The sequence below is a fragment of the Panicum hallii genome, chromosome 2 (assembly GCF_002211085.1).
Source record: "Panicum hallii strain FIL2 chromosome 2, PHallii_v3.1, whole genome shotgun sequence".
Classification (NCBI taxonomy): Eukaryota; Viridiplantae; Streptophyta; class Magnoliopsida; order Poales; family Poaceae; genus Panicum; species Panicum hallii.
In genome coordinates this window covers 7,618,777-7,632,418 of record NC_038043.1, presented here as the reverse complement: position 1 = coordinate 7,632,418, position 13,642 = coordinate 7,618,777, and the positions used below count along the sequence as shown (strand labels likewise).

The 13,642-nt window shown below is 47.0% G+C and overlaps 1 protein-coding gene across 1 annotated transcript; it reads right to left on the bottom strand.

Annotated features, from left to right (window-relative positions):
- Window positions 1-10,814: 10,814 nt before the first annotated feature.
- LOC112880838 lies at window positions 10,815-11,177 on the bottom strand. The gene has a single exon (XM_025945582.1). It carries the CDS (start codon window positions 11,175-11,177, stop codon window positions 10,815-10,817), a length of 363 nt encoding a protein of 120 aa, XP_025801367.1.
- Between the last annotated feature and the right edge of the window lie 2,465 nt (window positions 11,178-13,642).

Genomic DNA, 13,642 nt, shown 5'->3' with positions numbered 1-13,642 from the left:
AATGCAATACAAACCACAAAGGACGTAGGGTATTACGCTCTCGGCGGCCCGAACCTGTCTAAACTTTTTGTTCCTTGCACCTTCGAGTTCCCGATCTCGGCGACACCCTACCTACAAACTCACCACCTGGAGATATCCCTCGGTGGGCGTGGCGGTTAAACACCGATAGCTGGCGCGCTAGGCAGGGGTGTTCATCGAGCATTACCGGAGAACTCGATGGCATCTCTTAGCTTCACCAACACCGTGCTCGAGAGGGCACAACTTTTATCTTTGGCTCCTGGATCTGGCTCGCCAACGGCCTGGGTGGCTTCAACAGCCACCTAGTCAACTCTAGGAAGCCGGAGGCCTCTGCACCAACTCGAAGCAGCGACCTCGACGAGTCCATCGATGATCTCGACGAGTTGTTGCTCCCCGATCTAGCCAGGCAGATCGAGAGGATGTCCGTTTTCGACGCGACTTCAATTCGTGTTGCACCAGGACTATTCAAACCGATCTGAAGAGGCTACGTGAAAGTGCATTAGGCCCCCTAAGTGAGTTTTGGTGTTGATGACATACAAAATTAAGGAGCTAATGAGTTTATTGAGTTTTGGACAGGTTAAAATTCAATGAAATGAAAAGGAGCAATAAAAGACGGCAAATTTGCTTAAAGGATGTGTTGGACTTAAAAAATCCTTACTTATTTTATATTTTGAATTTAAGTTTAGAAAATACCGTACTATTAAGAGGGATGTGAATAGACAGCATGAAGGTGTCAAAGTGCTCATTTGAGATGCTAACCATCAGGGAGAGACAAATTCACACACTTATGCATCTAGTTTTCTGTCTGTTTCAGTGTGTGTCGGAAGTTCCGACCCTAGGTCGGAAGTTCCGATACTTGTCGCAAGAAGCTGGATTCTTCCGACAAAGGGTCCTCGGCCAGCTGTTTTAAAATTATCGGAAGTTCCGACCCTGTGTCGGAAGTTCCGACAATCACTTAACCAGTGCACTAACGGCTAGTTTTTGAGGCTTGGATATTTATACCCCCTCAGCCCCCCTTCACTTGCTGCTGACCTAATCCGAGACAAACACCTCCAAGAGCATTCACTACTCCTCCCCAATCCCTTATTGAGCTAATCCTTTAGTTGATTTGAGCTAGGGCTTGAGTGAGAGTAAGATTGAGGTGTGAGACTCAACCTTTTAAGTGAAAGGGCAGCCAAGTTCATCTCAAGAGCACTTGAGTCATCTTCATCCTTCGATTCACGTTTGTTACTTTTGAAGCTTGCTTCTAAACGGTTTGGTGTCGCCCGTGGAGCATCCTCTCATGTGTGTGCGCTCCGGAAATTTTGTATCACCCTATCCTTTGTGGATTTCATAGTAAGTGACTCAATTCTCCTTTATGGTTGATTGAGTGAGGTAAAGGGTTAGTGGAAGACCCGGCTCTTTGTGAGCTCCTCAACGGAGACATAACTTCCTTAGTGGGAGTGAACTTCAGGAACAAATCTTTTGTGTCCTGTGGTTATTGAATTTATTTAGTTCTTATTGACATAGAGTTTGTTTTGTGCCGATCTACATACTTGAGTTGTTGTGCTTGCAAAGATCACCTACAGAAGTCACCTAGTATCATTGTGCAACTTTTGATTCAGCCAGGTTCTGCAGTTTTAAGTTTAATTTTGAATTTCGTATAAGAACTTTAGTTTTGTCAAAAGTTCCATTCCAGTGTCGGAAGTTCCGACACAATTAATTCCTGCGAAGAATTTTTTAGGTTTTTCTGGTACGTCTATTCGCCCCCCTTCTAGGCATCACCAAGATCCTTTCACTACGAAATCCAAGTCACTCTCCAACTTAGATCGTCTTCTCAAGATTCGAGATGAGGGAGCCACTGCGCGTCAGGGGCCCCCCGTTCTCGACTACGACTCAGACTCAAACGAAGAGTACCCATTAACTACAAGTTCGAGCCGAGGAGGACTCGAGGATGAGGGAGCCACCGCTCGTCGGAAGGCCCCGGTTCTCAACAACCACTCGCAACCCGATGACTACCCCAATTCATTTTTGAGTAATCATCTACGTTTAACCATAGCATCTACGTCACAAGGCCGTTTTGTGTACTGGAAGGGTCTAGAGCCCTCTGAGTTACTCGAATACGATTCCCATCTTGTGGCAGAATCCACCCTTCGGCGTATCGACCCCAGGGAGCTGGAAGATTTCGACTACCCCGCTCAACTTCACCTCACAGCACAACATCGATGCACTGCAGCGACGACCTCGACTACTCGACTCGCGCTGCAGTTACGACTGCTTCGACCAATCTGCAGCACCAATGACAACTTCAAAAATTTATCTCGACTAGAAACTAGTCAGGAACGAGCTTTAAACTACTCGGTTATTAGCTCCGCATGGTCAACAACTAGTGGGAATCAGCTCTGACTAGTTGACTCCATCGACAAATCGCTCACGGATCAAAATCAGTTCGAGGCGGTTCAACCGAGGATCCTCTCTGCATTGGAAGAGGATTTTGATCATCTACCACCACTCGGAGAAGGAGAAGCCACTCCGCATCGGGGGGCTGTTGTTTCCGACAACTACTCGGATTCAGCTACTCATGTGACCCGGGTTCTGGTAAGGGGATCATATTGGTTGGGCAGGTTTGGGCATCGGAAGGGCATGACACCCTCCAGGTATCTAAAATCAAGTGCACCACTATTCATTGCCACACCTGGCGAACTACCTTTTCAAGAAGGCAGACCCTCCCTCCTTCCGATGATGAAGATGAGGGCCAGGTGGTGCGGAGTGCCAAACGCTTCGCCCCTAATCAAGAAGTACTCATGATTCACGCCGACGAGGACTGTGAAGGCCTAGAATGGGTCCAGCTAGATGACTATGACAACTACCTCCTTGATCCACTCGAAAAAGATGTGGATGCAACAATGGATAGTGTATCCCCAGCCAGTATCAAGGCAGAAGACGCAGATGACATCTAGAAGGAACGCCGTAGGCTCATAAATGCAAAGCGCGCCCATCGCAGGCACCGCGCGGTCCAGACGAACCAGCAGGGGACCTTCACGACTCCTCCACGGGCGACCTTCACGCCATCATCAACGCTGGCAGGGATGCCCGCAATGTCATCATTGCCAGGCAGCAGGAGCGTGAAGAAGTGGAAGCCTACAGCCCCACCCGCTATCAACTCCCTCCCGACTACCTGGAGACTACTCGAAAGCGCTAGCCAGAAGCTGGGGAACAATCCACCCATAGAAGGAAGACTCTCAGTTCAAAGAAACGATTCAAGGAAGCCCTCCACGGGCAATGCCTGTGGCACCCGAAGAGCAAGCATTCCACGTTTGAATGTCAAACCCTTCGGAGGGCACTAGGAGCTCCATCAAAACTCCGAAGAACAGCGACGGGACTATCCGAATAATGATTTATATATAAATTAAATACCCGATTGAAGGAGGTTTTTTGAGGTTCTTTTAGGTGTTTCATTTTTTAAACCATTGTTTTGGGATTGTATCTTGAAACAAGGGGTTTTTTACACCTAAAAGCACCCCTTTTTACCACTTAATCAGGGTCACCATTTATGTTTATTATTCGGATTAATCATGACTCCCTCGCTAAACTTAGGGAACCCTGTCACAGCCGAACCATGCGACTGCCAAAAGTGGTTGCCTCATTTGGCAATGACTAGTGGAACCCGTTAAATAGTCAAATAAAGCACCTATGTGATTGTCTATCAAATAGTTCGAGTAACGCTCAGATTACTAGTCCCCGACTAGTTTTCTATATTACTGAAAGGGCCTTGCCCCCAAACTACCAGTAACCCCCAGATTACTAGTTCCCAACTAGTTTTCTATGTTACTAAATGGGCCTTGCTCCCAAACTTCCAGTAACGCTCTGTTTATTAGTTTCCAACTAGTACTACATGTAGTTTACTGAAGGGGCCTTTCTCCCATACAACCTCGCCAACGGTCTCGACGGAATTCAATTTTTCCCGACGTGAAGCACCCATACCACCCGCATGGATGTCAACTGTGCAATCGACGACTTGATTGATAACCTGGAACCCCTCAAACCGAATCCGCCTCATCCCGCGGTCCCGTACCACAAGTTCTTCTCTTAGTTGGAGGAGGATTTGGATCGTCTACCACAAGTTAGAGGAGGATTTGGATCGTCTACCACAAGTCGGAAGAGGATTTGAATTATCTACTACAAGTTGGAGGGGGACTAGCCAGCATCCATCGAAGGGCTCTCGTCCCCCCCCCTCCCCCGACTACTCGAACTTCACCAACAACACACTATCCTTATCAAACGGCCACCGGGGCTTGATGGCGTCTCCATCTTGGTCAGGTGGGCCCGGGCATTGGAAGCGCACAAGTCCTCCAAGCTACCCAGCTCAGCCCACCTTTCTGCGCCTTCAACTTGATCGGATGGGCCCGGGCATTGGAAGGGCACGAATCCTCCAAGCTAACCAGCTTAGCCCACCTTTCTGCACCTCCAACTTGGTCGGGCGGGCCCAGGCATTGGAAGGGCACGAGTCCTCCAAGCTACCCGGCGTAGCCAACCTCTCTGTGTTTTTAACTAGGTCGGGCGGGCCCGAGCATTGGAAAGGCACGAGTCCTCCACGCTACCCGGCTCAGCCCATCTCTCTGCGTTTTCAACTAGGTTGGGCGGGCTCGGGCATCGGATGGGCATGGAGTCCTCTAAGCTACCCGACCCCAGCCCACTTTTCCGCGCCACCAACCCCGACAACCTATCGGGCCTAGAACCATTCCAACCAGGCAGGAACCTCGATTCCTCGACGTCTACTTTGCCCTCGCGAGGGCACTCAGCGACTCGCCGATGACTACTTCGACTACACAACTAGTCGGAAGCGAGACTCATTACACCGGTGACTAGTTGTAATCAATGCTGAGACATCCTTGCATGGCAACATACGACTTGTTTTGGCCCGCCCAAGGAGTTCCTTCAGGCTAGCCGAGTCATCTTTGCACAACGACTACTTTCGTAACAACACATGTGCCACATTGCGTTGTCACTTACTTTGGGCCAGCCGAGACATCTTTGCATGGCACATAAGGCTTGTCTTTGCCCACCCAAGGAACTAATCAAGATCAAGTGCAGGACCTTGTCGTCACCTCCTTTGGGCCAACCGAGATTTCTTTGCATGGCACAATACGACTTGTCTTAGCCCGCCCAAGGAACTAATCACCCCACGTGAAGGACCCCGTCATCAATTCCTTCGGGCCAATACGTGAATTCTCATGGTCCGCCCAAGGAATCGACTGAAGCTACCAGCAAAATTTATTTCTCCCTAGTTAATTGAATTCCAATCACCTTCACATACTCCCAGTATGACTCTGTTTACTGGTTTACTACCGGTATTACGTGCAAGTTCGCTGAAGCCTTGCTCCTATGGTTCTAGTAACGCTCAGATTACTAGTTTTTGACTAGTATTCTATGTTACTGAAGGGAACTCCCTCCCATATTCCTAGTACAACTCTATTTACTGGTTTACGACCGGTATCCGTGCAAGTTTACGGAAGGAGCCTCACTCCCATAGTTCCAGTAACACTCAGATTACTAGTTTTCGACTAGTATTCTACGTTGTAGAAGGAGCCTCGCTCCCATACTTCCATTATAACTCCGTTTTACTGGTTTACGACCGGTATTATATGCAAGTTTATTGAAGGGGCCTCGCTCCCATAATTCCAGTAACGCTTAGATTACTAGTTTCTGCTTAGTATTCTACGTTACTGAAGGGGTTTTGCTCCTATACTTTCAGTAATAGATTACTGGTTTCTGACTAGTATGCTATGTTACTGAAGGGGCCTCGATCCCATACTTCCAGTATAACTCCGTTCTACTGGTTTATGACCGGTATTATGTGCAAGTTTGCTGAAGGGCCTCGCTCCCATACTTCTAATAACAGATTATTAGTTTCCGACTAGTATGCTATGTTGCCGAAGAGGCCTCGCTCCCATACTTCCAGTACAACTCCGTTTACTGGTTTACGACTGGTATCCGTGCAAATTTACTAAGGGGGCCTCGCTCCCATACTTCCAGTATAACTCCGTTCTACTGGTTTACGACCGGTATTATGTGCAAGTTTGCTGAAGGAGCCTCGCTCTCATACTTCCAGTAACGCTCTGATTACTAGTTTTCGACTAGTATTTTATGTTAATGTAGAGGTTTTGTTCTTATACTACCAGTAACATTCAGACGAAGACTAGTACTCTATGTTACTGAAGGGGTCTCGCTCCCATACTTTCAGTATTACTCCGTTTATTAGTTTTCGACTAGTTATACATGGAGTTTACTGCAAGGGCATAGTTACAACATATTTTTAAGTTTACATTGCAGGGGATCTGATCTGGATCGTGCTGCTGGGCGAGTCGGATTCCACTTCGATTAGTTGGCTTCATCAACAATTGCCAACGACTACTCTGACTTCGCGAGAACGCTTGACTACACGTCGCTAACTACAACGACTACTCGTCAGATTCGACTTCGACTAGTTGGGTTCATCAACAAACATCGGTGACTACTGGACTTCGTGAAGAATGAATGGGGACACGCTGGCGGCTACTTCGACTACTCATCTCGCCTACAAAACTAGTCGGAATCGACTCCAACTAGTCGGCTTCATCGACAGTTCAAGATTTAGCGGCAACTTGGCCAATACCTAGGCTCGGGGGCTGGCACCACCGACTACTAGGCATTTCCTATGCGATTCATTTAGCTCTCGGACTCGAAGGCTGGATACAACACGGCTCTCAGCAACGAATGTTTGATTTGAGTAGTAATTTAGGGCTTTTTTTGGTGAAGTTATTTGTTTAACCATTTTTTTAGGGAATGCTTCCCGGAAAAAGAGGTTCTCAAATTTACTGAACTGATTTTCCCATCTTCACCATCAGATCTTTACTGTCATATATTGCATGCCACAATTCTTTGGATCCTTATTCCAAACTTTGGGTATTTGGATTCAAGGCTCGGGGGCTGCGGGACATGTGTCATCAGTGACTTATTATTTAAAGCTTTTGAAAGATAAGGATAGAAGACTCAAGATTAAATTGACCCTCAGCCTGGTTCTACGAGTCAGCCTAAGTCTCGGGGGCTACTCCATATGAAGTGTGAGTTTAATCGCACCCCATATAAAATAAGACTTGACAACTACTCGTGGCATGAGCACCTCACAGCCTCGATGTAGCTAAGGAAGTATTCGGAAGACACCTTCAAGATGGAGTTCGGGAGGACTTGAAGATGCCTTCAGAAATACTCGGACGCCTATAGTACTCAACTACAAAGAGCTTGAGGGCTTGTCAGACCCGGACCTACGGGACTGTGCACGTAGCGTACTTTTCCTAGGATAAGGGATGGGATATGGCCCACGCTCTACATCTGTTGTAACTACTCGTAGCGTAGTAGGACTACTCATACAGTAGTAAAACTAGTCGGACAAACAGTAGGAAACTATCCGAAAAGTACTCGGGTAGGACTCCTGAGTTTGTACCCGATTAGGACTTCCATATAAATCTGTCCCCCGAGACTATATAAGAGCGGACAAGGACCCTTCTCAAGAAGGGAGCAAAGGGACAACTCGTGCCTCGTGCAACACGTCACCTAGGAGATCACCTGATCACCACCTAAGCCAATACAAACCACATAGGATGTAGGGTATTACGCTCTTGGCGGCCTGAAACTGTCTAAACTTTGTGTTCCTTACACCTTCGAGTTTCTGATCTCGGTGACACCCTAACTACAAACTCACCACCTCGGGGGTATTCCTCGGTGGGCGTGGTGGTAAAACACCGACATTATGCACATAGCAGAAGCTGTATATAGATGGTCATGCAAGTCTATGATGACAACGAGATATTAACTAAGCTCTAGTGGCGAATTTTCTACGGCGTGACGAAGTAGCAAGACTACCGCTATCTAGGGGCTTAGGGTATGATGGACAAAAAAATGAAACACAAGTCAATTCATCAAAGTTGGAGATGAAAATGGAAAACTAAACACAAGGGTATATCTACAATGGTCCCCTCGCTGAAATTATTAGACAATTATCAACAAGAGTTTAATTCCTAATAAATGATGTGCCACATCAGCAAATATGATGACATGGTATGATATTTATAAGGAGGGAGAGGAGATAGGTTTCATCATGATGAAATTGGGTGTATAGTGTTTCCAAGACTATAAAACGTATTGAAACTTCTGTTGAGGTATGTAGAGTTTCATTTCATCTGATTTCTTCCAATCCTAACCATTGCAATTAAAGTCTATATCTCCTATGGAACTGTGATATGAAACTGTGTATTAGAGCTATGGTTTCATTCATCAATAAAAATTAGTTTGGATGATGTGCTAGCCGTGGAAACCATCTCATAAAACTTTCCATTGGCAATGGCCTTAGCCACGTAGAAATCTATATGAGTAGTTGGGAGCCTCATGACCGTGGCCACGCGAACCACAGCCTGGTAGCGAACCGCTGCCACCACATGCTCCACTATTTAGTCAAGACTCCTGATGTCTCACTACAGTGTAGGTGATCCAGGCTCGGCCTACCCCCAGGTTGTGTACTTTCACATTTGCTTCTGGAGTCGTATTGCGCATACAAAGGCCAGTTTCCTCAAGACAAGAACCAACTATATATGCATGCGCTCCTACAACAGTGGAGCTTCGAGTTGGTTTCCTTTACAAGCCAAACTCCTTGGACTGCTGCGTGTGCCGCCAAACATGCCTTGATGCTCAAGGCCACACCATCTACTTCAAAAGGTGTAGTTGGAGATCGATAATGTTCCTTTTTCTAAATCATCATATTCAAGAGAAAATTTCAACAAAATAAACATAACATACCATGAAAATATAATTTGGTCTCCTGATTCATCATTTACCAAACGAGTTCCAATTGTATTTCTTGAAAATGACATAAGCTGAGAGGCACACTTCTTGCAAATTCTGCCATGTTCCTTTCTATCTCTCCTTGTTAGTGTTTCTTTAAAGGTGCTCTCAACTCGTAGGAGTGTCTCAACAAGATCATTGAAATTGTGGATGTTCACCATGGCGGATGCATGCTCCCATCATACAACATTACTTCAAACCTAAATCAACTAAGGTATCTAGCATCTATTCATCTAAACATTCATCCTACATCTAGCATACTTCCATCCAATCATCCCACTCTTGGTAAGTGTCGGACTAGCATCCACAGGCCCACTTACTTGACACGGATTACTTCGGGATATAGATAGGACATTTCCTGTAGCATACTTAAGAATCCATTGTAAAGTACTCGTGCACGAGTAGAACTTCATAGATCAGAGAGCATTGGTTACAGGGTGATAATAGAGCCACAAATTGCGGTACATAAATACTTCATTTAAATTGTTTGATTCTTTTGTTTTGCATACACTCATCATTTTTCTATTGGTATAAATCATAGGTGGACTTCTATAGTTCTCCAATTCGGTGAACTCAAATTATCATTGAAAATCATAGGTTCTAGTTTAGATAAATTAGAAACATCTAGTCATCAATTTGGTGAACTCAAATAATCATTGAAAATAATAGCTATTAGATCGTTTGTGTTTTCTAAAAATCACCCACCTCTACCATTATGAAAAAGTCTGATGTAAACATACATACATACATACATATTATAAACAGTAACCTAAACTAATATGCCCGATCTTCATCTAAAGTTACCCACATGTGGCGTTATGAAAATTAACCTAATTAACCCTCTAAATTTTCATATAAATTGTTTAACTCCTTTATTATAAAAAATAATCTTGACTAAATTAGTTATCTCTATCTTATAACAAATTATTCCAAAGTACTCCTATATGTGCTTATAAATTATTTATTTCTGCCATTGCCAATATAGAACAGACCAACTCAAGTTGTACATGTATGGTGTATGTCACCATTCAGACCATGTATACATATATGCTAGAAGGAATGAGCATATCGACTTCCATGCCGAACTATATATAGCTCAAGCTAAGTTTTCAACTAAACATAATGTGTGAAGCACAATAAAGGTGTTTGATGAAAAGGGAAGAAAACTATGAATGAGGACGGAAAAACATTTAGAGTAATTGGTAACTAAAGTCTATCACAACTGGATAAAGATAAAAATAATCTATATGCGTATTGTGGTTGTATTGGGCTCCATATTTATCAAAGAATTTCTCACAGTTTTATCTCTCAAGATTACTCCTATGAAGAGTAGTAGAATTTCTCACGGTGTTTGATGGACTAGTAGTGGAGAATGATGATATCAGACCAGAATATACAAGTCCGAGAGAGGAAAATGAGTAATTGTTGGAAAGCTATATGGAAGCCCAACATTCCAATGGATGATGCACAAACAACTAGTTTCTCGGTTCCAAATTATAGATCGTTTTGATAAATCTAGGTACATAATTTTTACTATGCATCTAGCTAGCCATAGTCTATATATGCATAGCAAAAGTAATAAATTTAGAAATTCTAAAACGACTAATAAGCACCAATGCCAACTGGACAACAATGGATGTAATAATACAAAATGAAAATGGACATAAATTAGGCTACATACGGTTTCATTGATGGATTGAGAGAGCAAATCAGACACAACAAAATGGACTAGTTACATTAATTTGGGAGCACTACTTCTACACGAAAGAAACTAACCTTGCAGATACTAGGAATTTCCTGTCAATTAGTCAGTAACAATAGGCTTTCACGCTGTCCCTCACAGAGGCTTCAAGTGATTGAACGAAAGAGAGATGAAAAAGACAATGAAAAGAGGAAGGAAACAAGGTACGTGCGTGTGTGCATGCACCCACGCCCTCCTCTCAGAAAACAAAGACGGCGCCGGCGGCCGCCACGCCGGCGGCAATTGCGGCCACGAGCGCTGAAGCAGCGGTGGCTCCGCTGTCGGGAGGCCCAGGGGGCGCGAGCTCCGGCTTGGGCTCCGTCATGGTGGTGCCGATGGGGGACCCCACGGGCGCGGCGTCCTTGTCCTCCGTGGCGTCGTCGGCGACGGGCCCGTCGGCGCCCTCGAAGGAGCCAATCGGGGTGTGCTCGACGGGCGCCATCACGCTCGGGTCGGAGCCGGACTCATCCGGGGCGGGGGCGGCGGACAAGGCGGCCACCGCGGCCGCCGCGAGGACGACGAGGAGCAGGACGGAGCGGGACGACGACGACAACCCTGCCATTTGTGGGCGGCGCAATCGAACTTGTGCCGATCGTCGATCAGATAGAGGTTGATGATGATCTTCTCTTGTTTCGTCAGAGACGAACGAAGAATTTACAGGTCGACGAAGAGAGGCATCAAGGTGTGTGTATTTCTAGGCTGCATGAATGCATGCATGGGCGTTTGCAGAATTCGTGCGTGAGGAGAAACTGGTGGGCTAGAGAAAGATGAGGATGGGTGGTGGAGAGGAGGAAGGCCGGCTGACCGGCGATGGGAGACCGCGGTGGCGCGGCTTCTTCGCGAGCGGCTAGCAAGCGTACATTGCTGTGAACTGTCACTGGATGTGTCTTTGGCTGCTGCAGTAATAAGCCTCCTCTGTCTATAAATCGGTAAGGCACACGCAAACAATGCGAGTTCTTGGCTGGCAAGAGTCAAGTCCTCACTTGCTACAATAATGATGTAGGATTGGATGTAGCTTTACATGGAGTCATCACCACTATAGAAACAATTAAAACTGTTGGATGCAAATGGGTTCCAAACTGGGGTCATCAGTGCGCTGGTGACTTCTTGTGAACAGAATGTAACTAGCAGAAAGGGCTCCAAAGCTGGCTCCGGCCCAAGCCCTGCCAAAGGGTTGTTTTTGAAGCGGCTTCATGTATGAAGCTGTCAGTGAAGCCCAAAATGGCTTTCACTATGGTGGTGGAGCCACGTTTGGTGGAGAAGCCGCCGTCGCCGCCGAAGATGATGTCGATGACATTGACCGAGTGTTGGTAACCTTGCACCCCCGACTTGTCTCCCTCGATGTCTTCTTTGTCCTTCCCCTTTTCATCTTGGTCAGGAAGTGGAGCGTTGAGGCCCTTTTCATCTTGGTCAGGAAGTGGAGCGTTGAGGGAGTTACGGAGGCTAATGCATTGGAAAAGGGTGTGCCTGGACTTCGGGTGCATTAGGCATTGCTTGTGCAGGATTTTCTCAAACTGGTCCTGCTGATTCCCAGACTTCTTGCCACGCAAGTTGCGCTCGATAGCCGCGACTAGGTCATCTGGCTTGCGCTTTCGGGAGGATCCCGAGTAGTTCCGCTGGCCTTTATCGGAGTGGTTGTTGTTGTTGTTGTGCTTGGGGAAGCGTTCGTTCTCCTTGTCCTCCTGGTCGGCCCATCGCTGCATCATGTCGCGAAGCTCTACGACAGTCCTAAGGCGGTTGCGTTCGAAGTCATGGTAGACGTGCTTCACGGTGAGGTCGTTCTGGAAGCAGTGGATAACGTCCTCATCGGTTATGTTGGCAATGGTGCGCGCATCTTGAAGAAGCGCCTGGTGTAGGACCTGAGAGTCTCGTTCTCTCGTTCTCCTCCTGCTTGACATGTGATAATTAATGACGAGTACCTGTATGGAGCATGGAACCCTGGAAGTTGTCGATGAAGGTTTTCTTCAGGTCCTCCCAGTAGTCGATGGAGTCTGGCTTGAGCCTTTCGAGCCAGGTGAGCGGTGCGGATTCCAGCACCATCGGGAAGTAGATAACCTTGGTCGTTTTGGAGCCGCCCGATACTTCAATGGCAGTGGAGTAGCAGCGAATCCACTGTCGTGGGTCTTGTTTTCCATCATATTTGGTGATGCCGACTGGCTTTAACTTCCTTGGGCAGTCGTGGGAGGTGATGTTGCGGGTAAAAGCTGGGAAGCGATCACTATCGTCAATGTCGCGAGGGTCGCTGCCGCACTCGTGGCGCCTCAAGTCAATAATGTCTCGAGCGTCATGGCCTTCGTTGATCTTCAGCCTGGGGCCTTGTGACCTGGTGGTTGCCCGGCTGACGTGGAGGCTATTGGACTTCTTGATATGAGTGGCCGCGTGCGGAGTGCTGGGCGTGCTGGTGACCGTGGCCAGCCCGATTGTCTTGGTTGTGCTGGCGGTTGTCATTCCCTCAAGGGTTGGTTCTTCCTCCTGGGGTGCAACTAGCCTGGGGAATGGAGCTCCTGTGACGCTCTGATCTTGGAACGGTTGTGCTGCAGCGACAGCATAGGGTCTTGCTGGTCCAGTTGGACAATAGTGCACTGCGTCAAATGCAGCAACCTTTTGGTCTCCGGGTTTTGGGGTAGCCGCTGAATTAACAAAGCCGCTTTAGCGATGTTCCTGATCGGAGTGTTGCACTGGCGATCATCAGCTGCAGCGAAAAGCACCATTAAGGTTTCTGCGGTGAGGTGGGTTCCGTGCGCGGGCTTCCGCGTTCCGTCTGCGCTTGGCTTGCTTAGCGTTCCTGAGCCTTCGGATTCTTTTGTGCTCCTCGTCTTCACCTTGAGGAGCGTCCGCCGTGCGCTCATTGGCGGACACGTCCGCGAGTAGCTCGTCGTCGTACTCTCTCCCTGGTTCGTCATCGTCGCCATGCTCGTGGAGGGAGGCCATGTAGACGTGACATTGCGGCGAAAACTCACCGCTAGAGCTGTAATCAACGAGTACTATTCTGCCGTCTCCCTCCTCCGCAATGGGAGAGAGGGGTTT